Source organism: Leopardus geoffroyi, chromosome D4 (genome assembly GCF_018350155.1).
Source record: "Leopardus geoffroyi isolate Oge1 chromosome D4, O.geoffroyi_Oge1_pat1.0, whole genome shotgun sequence".
Lineage (NCBI taxonomy): Eukaryota > Metazoa > Chordata > Mammalia > Carnivora > Felidae > Leopardus > Leopardus geoffroyi.
Genome location: NC_059342.1, coordinates 80,785,402 through 80,798,872, shown reverse-complemented (window position 1 = coordinate 80,798,872; position 13,471 = coordinate 80,785,402). Strand labels below are relative to the sequence as shown.

Sequence of the window (13,471 nt, the reverse complement as noted above, 5' to 3'; positions counted from 1 at the left end):
CAGCAGGTGGCATTGATAAAGCTCAGGATGCAACGTTGTCACCTCCTCCGCACACACAGGTATTGTAGCAGGACTGTAACAGGGCCCTGGGCTCGGATCGGAGAAACTCCGGGTGCCTCCCGCTTCCCAGGAGCTCTTAATGAGGCTGTGGCACCGAACAGATGGATAAACCGTTACAGTCCCCGATCTGCATTTATTTGCACCTCGTTGTTTAACACGTTCTTACTCCTTTTCCTCATATACGTTTTGAGCTCTTACCGAGTACCAGGCACGGTGCTGTCCCATTGGAGCCTCCCAACAGCCCATTTTATGGACACCGGTAACCAGAACTAGCATTTTGGGGCGCATGTATATAGTGTGAGGTGCAATGTGAAGCATTTTGTGGACATTACCTCTTGCAATCATCACCACTTCCGTCCCCGTTTTAGAGATGAAGGAACCAATTCAGTTAGCGATCCACAATCCCTTTTCTGAAACTCTGGGGCCAGGTATGTTGGAATTCAGAATTTTGGGGGGCGCAGATAATATATCGTGTACTATGTAACGCCCATAATTGTGTATTATGCTGCACGACGTAATGAAATCCATCAATATTTCTGCAAAGAAACATGTAAACAGCATCACCAAGTGGGATAAAGATTATAAATAGCCTCATATCAGTTAGGATCTTGGTGCCAATTAAATTATAAAAAGGCCTTTGGTCCTTGGAGCTTTCTGGAGCCGTGGATGAGGACCCGAGGACCTGCCCCATGTTCAAGGTCCCCCAGCTCTGTGTGTATGAGGGCTGGCACGCAAATCCACCCTTCTCTGGGAGTGAAGACATGTCATCATTATGACGGGTGGGCACAGTCCCGATCTAGATCTGTTTGCTCCCAAGTGTGGGACTTGCCTTGCACTTCTCGTCCTTTTGCCTTCTGTCTTCATCCCTTGGGAAGCTTTAGTCACCTCCCCAGCAAGGTCTTCCCTCACCGCCCAAATTAAAGTACTTTGCAACCTGTCGTTCCCCACCTGGCACCCAGCCCCTCTCCAACCATGACTTTATGCAGCAATCAAGACATTTAAGTACCCACTGTGCGCCGATTGATTGATTGATTGATTGATCGTGGGTGGGTGTGGTGGGGAAAAGCCGGATGGGGCTGAGAATAGGAGAGCCTAGACTTTAAGGGACCAGGGCTGTCTTCCCCTCCGAGGATGGGGCCTGTGGTCAGTATGTCAACGGCAGCAGAGCCAGGGAAAGGATGGTTTCCCATAATCTGGGTCAGGAGGCAGCGAGGGTCCATGGGAACGGTTTCTAGCTACACCCTCGCCCACCCGCATCCATGGCAGACCGGGATCAGTTGCAATACCTTCCCTCTCAGCGCCAGAGTGACCTTAGCCCCCTTCCCACCCGGGCGGCCCAACTCATTGAATTACTACTTTGCCATTGAGCTAGCTAATGGCACTCCTTCGTGCTAGCTAAATATTTATGAGCTTTTCCTCTCTGAAGGTGGCAGCCTTTCTGAGAAAACCATACCTCACTTTGTGTTTACTTAATCTGCTTTTTCCTTTCTCCTTTTTTTTTTTGTCTCCCCAGGAGAAAATAATGAATGTCAAAGGAAAAGTGATTCTGTCAATGCTGGTTGTCTCGACTGTAATTGTTGTGTTTTGGGAATATATCAACAGGTAATTGTGGAGTGTGACACCCACCTTGGACTTGAGTCTCCTCGTGTCAGCCACGTGACCAGGTTGAAATTAAAACTGGGATTAACAATGAAGAAGAGATTCCACCCTTCCTGTATCCCTGAGCCCTGGACTATATTTAAAATCATTAGATCGACAAGTACCTTCTGGCTAATTAATCCCCTTCGTTCCTATCACATTCCTAATGTCTTGACTTTTGTACCTTTGCCGTTCTGGGTGGGTTATATGCAGAAACAGCGAGGCCGTCCTAAGCCCAAATGTAACTTTCATCATTGGTATGACGAGCTGTGGAAATTACCTTAAGAAATTTCAGACAGGAATGCCATGAGAAATGCACCCCACATCTTCCAATTCTAAGATATTTTCAGAGTTGAAAGGCATAACTTAAGTTGTTGACTTTCGCTATACGATCCACTCTGAGTGGCTGGTGATTCATTTGTGCCTGGCTAACATGCTTGGGTGTCTTGTCTTGTTTTGTTTTGTTGTAACTCTGGAAAGCAAAATGAATGAAACACTTCTGAGTTTTCAAATGCATCAGTGGATTCCCCACCCCCCCCCCCCCAAATATGCGTGCTTCTGTGCTTTTGGAAAATCCAGCGTCTCAGAGATTCCAGCTGGAGAGGCTCCTGACAGAAAGCAGTCTGTGCAAACAGCTACAAAAATGCATGATCCCTTTGACTTAGGAGGCACTTTACCCAAGAAGTCCACAACACAACTCTGGGCGGGGGAGCTCCCCTGACACCTCTAATATTTTCATGATGAAGTCCTTTAGTAGCCCCGAAGTTAAAGGTGACAGCCTGGATTAACAGTTAAATTCCATCTGCTCTTAAAGCTTAAGCCTGCAGGACCATCTTGGCTACTAAAAAAGGGATCTGTACCTTAAAGTACATCAGCAGAAGGAAGACTCCAGAGCGTGGGAGCTGTTACTCCCGGGAGTGCAGAGTAGATCTAACCCCTTCTGGAGCCTTATTCTGTTTCATTCTGAACAACTCATTTTAACAAAATCGAGACAAGCTAGGGTGTGGTCAAGTTCAAGGAGTCTACAAACCCCGTCTGTCTTTTGAATTGAGGAAACTGGACGTACTTAGTCCTGAGGCAAGGTAATTCAGAGTCAGGTGCAGGGACCCTGGGATCCCTTGGGTACTTGAGGGCAGAGGAAATGTCTTGTCTGGAGTCTGGAGCTGGGCTGCCTGGAACTGGTTCTGTGACACCATTCACCTCCTCTGTGGCCCTGGGCAAGTTACTCAGCAACTCTGTTCCTCAGTTTCCCTCTCTTTAAAAATGAGGGGATAATAATAGTACCTGCTTCGTAGGTACCTCATTGGGAGGATTCAGTAAGTTATTGTATATAAGACATTTAGGGCAATGCCTGGGAGTTAATAAGCACTTAGTGAATGCTAGCTGCCATCCTCTCCCTCCTCCTTCTCCTCCTCCTCTTCCTCTCCCTGCCCCTCCTTCTCCTCCTCTCCCTCCTCCTTCTCCTCCTCCTCCTCCTCTTCCTCTCCCTGCCCCTCCTTCTCCTCCTCTCCCTCCTCCTTCTTCTCCTCCTCCTCCTCCTCTCCCTCCTCCTCCTCCTTCTTCTTCTCCTCTCCCTCCTCCTCCTCCTCTCCCTCCTCCTTCTTTTCCTCCTTCTCCTCTCCCTCCTCCTCCTCCTCCTCCTCATCCTTCTTCTCCTCCTCTTTCTTCTTCTCCTCCTCCTCCTTCTCTTTCTCCTCCTCCTCCTCCTCTCCCTCCTCCTCCTCCTCTCCCTCCTCCTCCTTCTCTTTCTCCTCCTCCTCCTCCTCCTCTTCCTCCTCTTCCTCTGCTCCAGAGGGCAGAACAAGACAGGGGGTTTTGACAAGTAGAAGGAAGAGCTCTGGTGGTTGGAAGAATCCAACTGAAGAACAAACAGTCTTTGGAGTCCCTGCCCTGAGTTGATTGAGATCCTTGTGCTGATAACCTACAAGCTCTGGATGCTTGATTGTTTAAGCTTGGTGTTTGGAATCTCAGCCAGAGTCGTACTTCCATATTTTGGGTGGTTCACAAAATTAAAAGATGGGAGCCAAAGGCCCCAGTGTGCATTTTGGCACTGACCTCCCATAACGAGGGTGATTTTGCAGTGCTGGGCACTCTCCACACGGTAGCCGGAGCGGGTTCTGGCCGCTCTCTGGGGCCATGGTTTGGCACCCAGACTCCGGGCACGCAGTTTTCAACGTGAGGAATCTACTGAATGTCTGCAAGAGGCGTAAAAGGCAGCAGATCCTGTGGCACCTTGTGAATTGGCCATGTGATGGCCTGAGGTGAGCTGAGGGCACTAGCCTGAGACAGGTGGACAGCACCGAGCTAAAAAGGATTTCAAAATAACTAAATGGAGCCCATCAACCGATTAGGGATACAAGTGCAAGTCCTACCCTCAGGGGGTTATGATCTAGACGGAGCAAGAAGATAGGCGTATAAATAACCAGCGGTAGAAGAGGAAGACTGTCAGGGTAGAGAAAAGGAACTGTCAGAGTTAAGGAGGCTGATTATGTTTGGCTTTGGAGGGGGATCTACTGTTTGCACTTAGGTACAACTGTTTCTTGAGCACCTACTATGTGCCAGGCTAGGATCATATCAAGAAAGGCACAGAAGAGATGGCATGTGAGCCCTGAAGGATGAATATGTTATTGCTGTGACCACTGAGATGTGGAAGGATTCTGGGAGAGGAGGGGACGAAGGACAGGTTAGTAAAGAGACGTGACAAGGTCGCAAAGCTGAATCTAGAAGCTAGTGCCCTGAGTGCCAGGGTGGCCATCTGAGCAATGGGTGGCAGCAGAGCCTCCCCCTCTTCCTCTCCATTCCCCTCCCCCTTCCACTTCTTGTAGGACCTGGAGTCTGATCCCCCAGGTTCAAATACTGGCTCTACTCCTCACCAGCAGTAGGACCTTGGGCAAATCGCTTAATGCTTCTGTGTGTCAGCTTCCGCCTCTAGGACGAGAAGATTGGATTGTTGTGAGGTTTCCATGAGCTGATCTATGTCAGTTGCTTAGAAGGGTACCTGGCTAAGGGTTAGCTCTGATGGATATTGTCAGAATCAGTATAGGAACAAGACATTTTCGAGCGTGGTCCTTGAGTCTTGGGCTCAGAGGAGAAACCATAGGTGGTGACAAAGCATGCATTTTATTCCTACAAGGAGATGCAGGACCCCCCCCCCCCCCCGCCCCGCCATGAGGAGAAGGCAGGAGGAGGGGATAAGAGACTACAGAGTGTGAAACAACTGTGAGCCACTTTTTTTTTTTTTTCAGGGTCGAGAAAACTGGGGCCAGGCAGGAATTGAGCCACAGCAGGTGCCTGAGCTCAAGTGTAGAACTCTTCCTACCAGGCCGTACCCCCGTTTATTCACAGGGAGGAGAAGGGGGCACAAGGTTTAGCTCTGGGGCACAGCTTCCCTGCACAGAGCAGTGGAGTGATGCCATATGACAAGTCCCGCCACTCTACCTCCCAAAATGCCTCTCAAGTCCTTCTCTCCATCTGGTTGGCCGCCTTGCTTTGTGCCTGGGCGACAGCCATCACCTCCGAACAGGTCACCCACATTCACTCCTCACCCCTGCCATCTCATCTCCGGTAACCGTCTTCAGTTGCCTGCAAGACCCTGTCCCTCCCCTGCTCAAAACCCTTCCAGGGCAGAATCCCCAGTAGGCCCCAGCAAGGTCTGGCTTCCGGCGACTTCTCTGCCACTTTCTCGCACATTTAAATGCCTCCTTTTTTTCCTCACCGTCTTTGTGTATCTTTTCACTCTTGTCTGGAACACTCTTCCCACATCCCCTTCACCTGGACTCCATTTATCCTTCAGATCTCAGCTCAGACATTCCCACCTCCTCCAGGAAGCCTTCCAGGTCTTCCCGTTAACTGCTTGGAGTACATATGCTTTTTTTTTTTTTTCTATAGCTTGGAGTTTGAGGTCGTGTAGCCGTGTGATTGCCTGAATAGGGTCTGCCTTCCCTGCTAGCTTGAGTGTAGCACGAGGACACATGGACATAGGTCTTGTGTCTGTCTTAGTCAGTGCTGTGTGCCCAGTACTCGGCACGTAATTATGCTCAGCAAGTATCTGCTGAATGACTAGAGATGGCTCAACGGAGGAGTCATGTATTCCCTGGCCCAGCCTTGTAGGTCCCTACAGACCAACTCACTGCCTCCACTAGCTTCAGAGATGGAACCCCTCCCTCAGTGAAGCCACCTCTAGCCAATGGAGAGGTGTCACCTTTTTCTTATTTTTTTTATGAAGATTTGAGATACTCCCGTAACCTCTTTCCCACCCCTTGCTCTGAACAACCCTGAAGGGACTGCCACTGAAAATACCCAGTCCCTCGATACCTTTGGCTGTACCTCAAAGAAAAGTAGAAACCTAGGAGTAGACAAAACCCAGGCTCTCAGCTCAGCCCGGGGCATCAATGGTAATGATTGCAAAATAGCTTTTCTCGGAATTAAAAGTAACATGATATGTTTTTATTTCTCATTTGCTTTCAGCCCCGAAGGCTCTTTCTTGTGGATATATCACTCAAAGTAAGTGCTTTGAATTCTAGAGATGTATGGGATGTCTCCCGTGTCCACCCTGGCACCCCCTACAGCCCGTTTTTAGCACCGCGGCAAGTAGGGGAGCTCCGGTCAAGGGCAGAGGGGAAGGGTGGTTTCCCAGGGATCTGGACCACATGCCTCCCATTCCCTAGGCAGGCCTTTATACAAGAACTGTGACTTGTATTTTGCCCTTGATTCTCGTTTAAGTGGTGTCATTTGGAGAACATTCTGCCTTGCTGATGAAAAGAATCAGGATAGATATTTTTCATTATGCTGCCCAGTATGTGTTCTATAAAGACCCTTGCAAGAAATTCCTTTGAGACAAAGGACCAGGAAAGAAGTTAAGGTCTCCTGATGAACTAGTATTTATTATTATTATTATTATTACTGCCAAAGGCAGTGAGAACTATGTAAGCCTTCTTTTTTTTTTTTTTTTTTTTTTTTTTTTGGGAGAGAGAGAGAGGGTATAAGTGAGGGGCAGGGAGAGAATCCCACAGTACGATGTGAGGGGCAGAGAGAGAATCCCAGGAGGGGCAGGGAGAAGAGAGAGAGAGAAAGAGAGAGAGATTGAAGGAGAAGTGGGGCTCACCTGAAGCGGGGCTCGAGCATACCCGATGCGGGACTCGAACTCACAAACTGTGAGATCATGACCTGAGTCGAAGTCAGATGCCTAACGACTGAGCCACTCAGAGCCCAAGCCTTCATTTCTCTATCTTTGGCTTGGCTGCCAGGAAGCTCAGAGCAAAGTCTTGTGCTTGACTGCTTATACTTTCATCAGCCTTCATTTCTTTTTTTTTTTTTTTTTTTTTTTTAATTTTTTTTTTCAACGTTTATTTATTTTTGGGACAGAAAGAGACAGAGCATGAACGGGGGAGGGGCAGAGAGAGAGGGAGACACAGAATTGGAAACAGGCTCCAGGCTCCGAGCCATCAGCCCAGAGCCTGACGCGGGGCTCGAACCCACGGACCGCGAGATCGTGACCTGGCTGAAGTCGGACGCTTAACCGACTGCGCCACCCAGGCGCCCCGATCAGCCTTCATTTCTGATATAACTTATTCTCTGGTGTTAAATCCTGGCTTTTGCGCTTACATTCTATGGGATCTTAGCAATTTGCCCAACCCCACTTGGCCAAATTCTCAGCTATAAAATGAACATAAAGATGAAACCTTTACTCTCACGAGTAGTTGGGGGTGACCAGGCTTATATGAAAAAACTTACACGAGTAATTAAATATTTCTCTTTCTGTTCCCTTTTGTTTATTAAGTCTTCTGTTGTCTCCCTGCATATGGTGACCACTCCTTTTTAATAGTCAACCATCTGAGACACCTCCTGAAAGTAGATGAGCTTTAAAACAGGTTGTTTTTTTTTTTTTTTAATGTTTATTTATTTTGGGGTGGGGAGGGGCAGAGAGAGAAGGAGGCACAGGATCCGAAGCAGGCTCCAGGCTCCAAGCTGTCAGCACAGAGCCCGTCGCGGGCCTCGAACTCACGAACCGCGAGACTATGACCTGAGCTTGACTGACTGAGCCACCCAGGTGCCCCTAAAACATGTTTCTTAATATTATTAAGCCTGTTCGTGGCTCTCTATCTTATTTGTCCAACCACAGGCCACTGCACCCCTGCCTTCCCCCTCTTTCCCCTTCTCCAGAAAGTCCCCTCCCTGGAGAGACTCTCACAATGAGAGAGTCTGGAAATTTCCACATGTGGGTGGTGAGGGTGGCTTCTGATTACAGTTTCCTGAGTTTCTGCTTCAGAGACCCTCAGATTTCCTGAGGCTGTCACTGCTGACCTTTGTAGCAACTTGAATTCTAGTTTAGCAAAAGAGATCATTCTTGGAAATATACACTGGTCTTTTTTTTTTTTTTTTTTTTAATTAAGATCACAACTTTTTACAGCAATTTTCAACTTTGATAAAGCTGTTTGATGTATGCTATTTCGTTTATTTTTCAAAGCCACCTCCATGTTCGGTTTATTATCACTGTGATTGTCACCATCCTTATTATTATCACATATCTGACTCTTCAGAGGAAAAAACCAAGATTCAGTGAGGGAAAAGGTCCGTCACAGTGACACCACTAGTAAGTGGCAGACCCATGTCCCAGGCTTATGTATCAGTGTTCCCCGACTTGTTATTTCCTCTTGCCTCCTCTCTCCCTGCCGGGGCTCCCTGCATGAGCTGAGCACCAGGGGCTGCACCACGGAGGAGAGGTCCAGGCGCTGTTGGGGTATCTTTCCCTCATTCAGCTAGAGCAGCTTGACTTCTTTTCTTCTTCTTTTTTTTTAGGGTTTGTTTTAATTCCAGTTAGTTAACAGACAGTGTTACATTTGTTTCAGGTGTACAATATAGTGATTCAACACTTCCATTCATCACCCGGTAGAGAATAGCTTCACTCCTGTTTTATGAACTGAAGTTCTGTTTTCTGAACTGAAAGAAAGAGAGAGAGAGAGAGAAATCAACAAACAAACAAAAGAGAGAAAAGAAGAAAGAGAGGGAGAAAGAAAGAAAAAGAAAGAACAAAAGAAAGAAAAGAAAGAAAGAAAGAAAGAAAGAGAAAGAAAGAAGGAAGGAAATTTAAGTAATTTTCTGCCATGAAGAGTTTGGAAACCCCACCCCACCCCCACCCTGCCTCCACCCAGTCTGGGACTGCCTCATCTTCTAAAAATGTTTGTCATCTCTTTCATTTCTTAGAAACCCAGAGGTGGGTGATAGCAGCACGCAGAAGGGCTGGTGGTTTCCAAGCTGGTTTAACAATAGGTAAGGTGATGGATGGGGTGACCCTCTGTGTTTGTCCACCCACCTGACGCTTACAGAGTCAAAACAAAATGGTCTCGTGGTCATGACCTTCACGGTCACTCGTCTTTTTGGCCTGTTGAAGTCATCCAAGGAATGTATTCCCTGGTTGGGACGAGTATATTGAAGCTTGGGGGTTATGGTCACGTTTGTCCATTTAATTCGGGGGTGAGTGGGGCTTGGGCTGAAGTTTCGGCTGCGGGAAAGACGATCACAAGAGGACTGTTCCAGCAAGTTCCCTTGCCCCCTGAAATAACCTGAAGGTCTAGGTCACTAAATTGCTAACTGCGCTGACTCGGAAGAAAAATAGAAAAGGGGAGACCTGAGCCTGTTCACCAACAGTGTGTGTTTACGAATAAACGTTTCGTATCGTGAAGCTTTCTCCAGACATTTTTTCACTGCACATGTTCTCCGCCTCGGAGCGCGTTTTCACGAGCCATTCGCGGGCTGTCCCGACGCCATAGATCCGCCTCTGTCTCACTCTGCTTGCTTTCCCTTTGTACGTAGGACCCACAGTTACCCAGAAGAGGAAGCCGTAGACAAGGGAGATGAACAAAGAAAGGAAAACAGCGAAGAACTTCAGCTGTCAGACTGGTTTAATCCACAGTAAGAAAAGAAGCGTCTCGCCACGTGCCATACATCCATTAGCCCCCGTCGGAGGTGGCGGGGACAGTGTAGGCAACAATGCCATTGAGAACATTCCTGATTGGGGATACAGAGTCTTAGCATCTGTCAGACGTTCACCATAGATGAGATGAGAATCCCAGAGTCTGGATGTTTTGACTCAGATGCTTGAGCAGAGGCACAGTGATTCTGACAGCAGTTGTCGAAAGGCGGCAGCTGAATCACAAAATCCTGAGGCTGGAAGGGGTCTCACTGACCACGAGGTGTTGTGGAAAACGACAGCATGTAGGGTCGGAGCAGGAAAATCCTCTCTGAGATTCAGCTAACTCATCTGAAAACATGGCAATGATGACGAAAACTCTCATGGGGCCGTGCATGCATCATTAGGCGATCATACTTTGACAGATGTTTATCAAACACCTATGATCTGCCAGCTGGCATTTTTCAAACGACCAGGCACTATCCATTAATGTGTTCAGGAAACTAGCTTCATGGGACAAAACAGGCTTTTTAAAAAAAAAATTGAAACCAAGTAGAAAATCAGAGGGCATCACATGAAGTGGAAGGATAAACACTGTTTGGTTGAATGACTGTTTCTGTATATATGTGTATGTGCATGCATTTTGTTGCGATGTAAAATGCATTTCTCACTGGGAGTCGTGGTCAAAAATGCTGTACTAGATGTCGTGTGAGGCACAGGAGATAGGAGGAATCAATCCATATGGTTACGTTCAAGAAGTTCCTGGTCTTGTAGGGGCAGGAGATGTGCAAGTAGCATTTGCCAAAACCGGGAAGGAGGCGTGGTTGATCCGACTTAGAAGAATGCGTCTGGGGAGTACGGAGGCGGGAGCTGTCCAGGATCACCAGATGACCTTGAAGCCTGAGAGACTTGTGGGGGGTGGTGCCATTGACCAGGATAGGGACCGGAGAAAGGCGGCCAGGTCTAGGAGTCGGAGCAGGGGATGAGCTCTACGAGGGATGTATGTGGGTTCAGGTACTTGTGGGGCGTTGGGACAGAAATTCACAGAGTGCCTGTCTTAGTCTGTTCGGGCTGTTATAACAAAACACCACAGACTGGATGGCTTGTAAACAACAGAAACGTATTTCTCAGAGTTCTGGAGGCTGGGAAGTCCAAGATCAAAGCACCAGCAGCTCTGGTGACCGGTGAGAGCCCACTTCCTGGGTCACAGACAGCCATCTTCTCTGTCCTCACACAGTGGAAGGGGCGGGGAGCTCTCTGAGACCTCTGTCATAAGGGCACTAATCCCATTAGTGAGGGCTCCACCCCCATGAACGAAGCACCTCCCAAAGGCCCCACCTCCAAATACCATCACACCCGGGATTGGGTTTCAACGTAGGAATTCTGGAGGGCGGGCACAGATGGTCAGTCTATAGCGGTGCCCTTGAGCTCCTTGGAAGATGTGTGGTAGAGATGTGGGGTGAAGAGCCATCAGAGTGAGGGGGTCACCCAGGCAGGGGACTAGAACCACATCCTCATGTCAGCACTTAAGGGGCCAGTGAAGGAAGAGGAGTCTGAAAGGGGGCAGGAGGAGCTATAGAGGAGGAGGACAGGGAGAGAATAGCAACTATTCCGGTAAGAGGGGAGTGAGCTCTGGAAAGACTGAGTATGTTCCGGCAAGCTCTCTTTTTGTTTGGGGGGAGGGGGGGTCACACTAGTGTGGAAGGATGGGAATATTGCCCTCCCCCCACAACCCCCCGCCCATGTGTCATTCAATGAGCTAGGCACCAGGGTGGCCGTCCGTGGGATGCTAAACCATTACTGGAAACACAAGAACATGGAGGCATTGTCGCTTTGATGAGCCCCTTAATGTGTGTGTGTTTGGGGCAGGGGGACAGGGAGACCTCCACCAAAAGGTGGGCTAGATGAGCCAGAGGTAGTCGCCAGGCTCCTTTCTCAGGAGGCTGGTACACTTTAACCGTGGCATTTGTGCTCCGGGAGCGGGACTTGGGAGGCGGGGTGAGGGCTGAGACAAAGAGGAGAGCCCCATCGTGGCCGCCAGCTGTCACTCCCCACTCTCCCCTGTGCATGGCATAGCTTTTCCTCCACACAAATGGTGAGCAGATACATAAAGACTATTGGTTTGAAGAGGCTCCAAATTTAAGCCTTCCCAGGGCACCAAAGTATATTTCTTAGATGAGTGAACGATTAGATACACGAATGAACAAATAAATATATTCATATAAATGTATCCTCTCATGTAGACGACCTACAATACATTACCATGTATCGTGCACACATTTCCACATCAAGCTCTCTTAGCTTCTGTGACAACACATCCTCTGACATTCCCTCCTCCTTCTCTATTCTCCCTTCTTGGTCTCCTCCATAAGGGCCTCTCCCTCATCATATAGTAGAGTTTCTGGAGACGACATCCAGTATTCTCGTCTCTTTTCTTTATACACCATCTTCCACTGTGCTCTCATCCATTTCCATGGCCGTAGACACCGGGGCGTGTGACTCTCCACATTCCGATCTTCAGCCCGAAGATTTCCTGAGCCCTGACTTGGATCTAACTGCCCGCCTGACCTCTCTGTACACGTCTCCCGTGACCCAAATGGGTTTCCGCGTTCTACCCCACCCTCGTCCTCATTTCCCACCTCAAGCCAGAGTCCAGAATACTTCTCTGGTTCATCCTTTTCCTCCACCCACCCCACAGTCTAATTGATTAATGTGTTCTGTTAATCCTTCCTCCAAAATCCTTCCCACATCAGCTCCTTCTCTGCATTCCACAGCCCCACCCTCCTTCTATCGGCCTTTGCCGGCTCATCCCCTGGCATGCCGATGCCTATCGAGAGTTCAGTAAAGAACACGCTGAACACATCTTTTTTGACCTGGTTCATGTTGATAGAAGTTTAACGCTTTCTCTACCCGACGCTTGGGGCCCATCCTGTACCCGTTAATAAGTACGTAAGATTCAAAAGCTAGCAGTGACCTCAGTAGGTGTGTGTTTTGGTTATAGAGGCCATTTTATTCCGTGGAAGCCTTTGCCCTATAGTGGAGTCACACAGGCTGACGCGGTGGGTGTTGTGCGTGGAAGAAGGCATTTGGGTGGGAGTCTGTCCTGGCACCTTTCCTTCTTTCTAGAGCCCCATCTTTGTGACTTTGGACGCTTCTGGCTTTTGATGGTAGCAAGGACTAGCTCTCACGCGTGGGTGGCCTGCCCTGTGTCACTTCGTTTGCGGGAGGCAGTGGGTGATGTTGCTGATTGAGACTCCTTGAGACAGAGGCTCATCCCAGCTGATCTGGTGCTCAGCCTTGCTCCTCCCCTGCCCCCCCTGCCTGCGTTTTCCGGCTGTCATCTGGCTCCTTAGGGTCAATGACATGTGGGGACTGCCAGTGAGACTTAATAATTAACAGCTGGGAAATAGGACATTTTAATTTTGAAGTAAACATTAATTTTTAATATCGCTACCTTTTTTTTTTTTTTTTTCCCCCCACTGGAAGGAATCTTCCCGGCCAAGCAAACCAAAGTGGGTACTGCTTTTCTGACTCAGTCTTTCTAGAAGATGTGGACTGAGCGGTGGGGCTGTTGCATAGCAGGCTGGCCACCGGTTGGGACTGTGAGATTCTCTAGGGGTTGGACGGGGCCTCCTTTCTCCCGTCATGCTCCGCAGCCAGTCTGGTGTGCACGACAGCGACTTAGGAGCCGTGTGTTGAGGCCTGGAGTGCCCTGGTCTGGCCCTTCTATAAATCAAATGGCTGAAGGTGCAGCTCCCTTCTGTTCGCCTCCCCCCTGCTTTCTTTATTTATAAAATGCGGGTGAGGATAGCATCCACTTTATAAGGTGATGTGAGGGTTAAATGAGAGAGCGAAAGTCTGGTA

At 48.7% G+C, this 13,471-nt stretch overlaps 1 protein-coding gene across 5 annotated transcripts in view; it reads left to right on the top strand.

Moving 5' to 3' along the window:
- Positions 1–13,471, top strand: part of GGTA1 (glycoprotein alpha-galactosyltransferase 1 (inactive)) — a 57,428-nt gene that overhangs the window by 34,192 nt on the left and 9,765 nt on the right. For 3 of the 5 annotated variants that reach the window (XM_045469949.1, XM_045469951.1, XM_045469952.1), the window contains 4 exons: positions 1,574–1,662; positions 6,166–6,201; positions 8,902–8,967; positions 9,511–9,609. In XM_045469949.1, coding sequence (XP_045325905.1) covers positions 1,583–1,662; positions 6,166–6,201; positions 8,902–8,967; positions 9,511–9,609 — 281 coding nt within the window. In that variant the 5' untranslated portion in view covers positions 1,574–1,582. The remainder of the gene's footprint in view (positions 1–1,573; positions 1,663–6,165; positions 6,202–8,901; positions 8,968–9,510; positions 9,610–13,471) is intronic. The other 2 variants (XM_045469950.1, XM_045469953.1) reach the window with 1 other exon arrangement.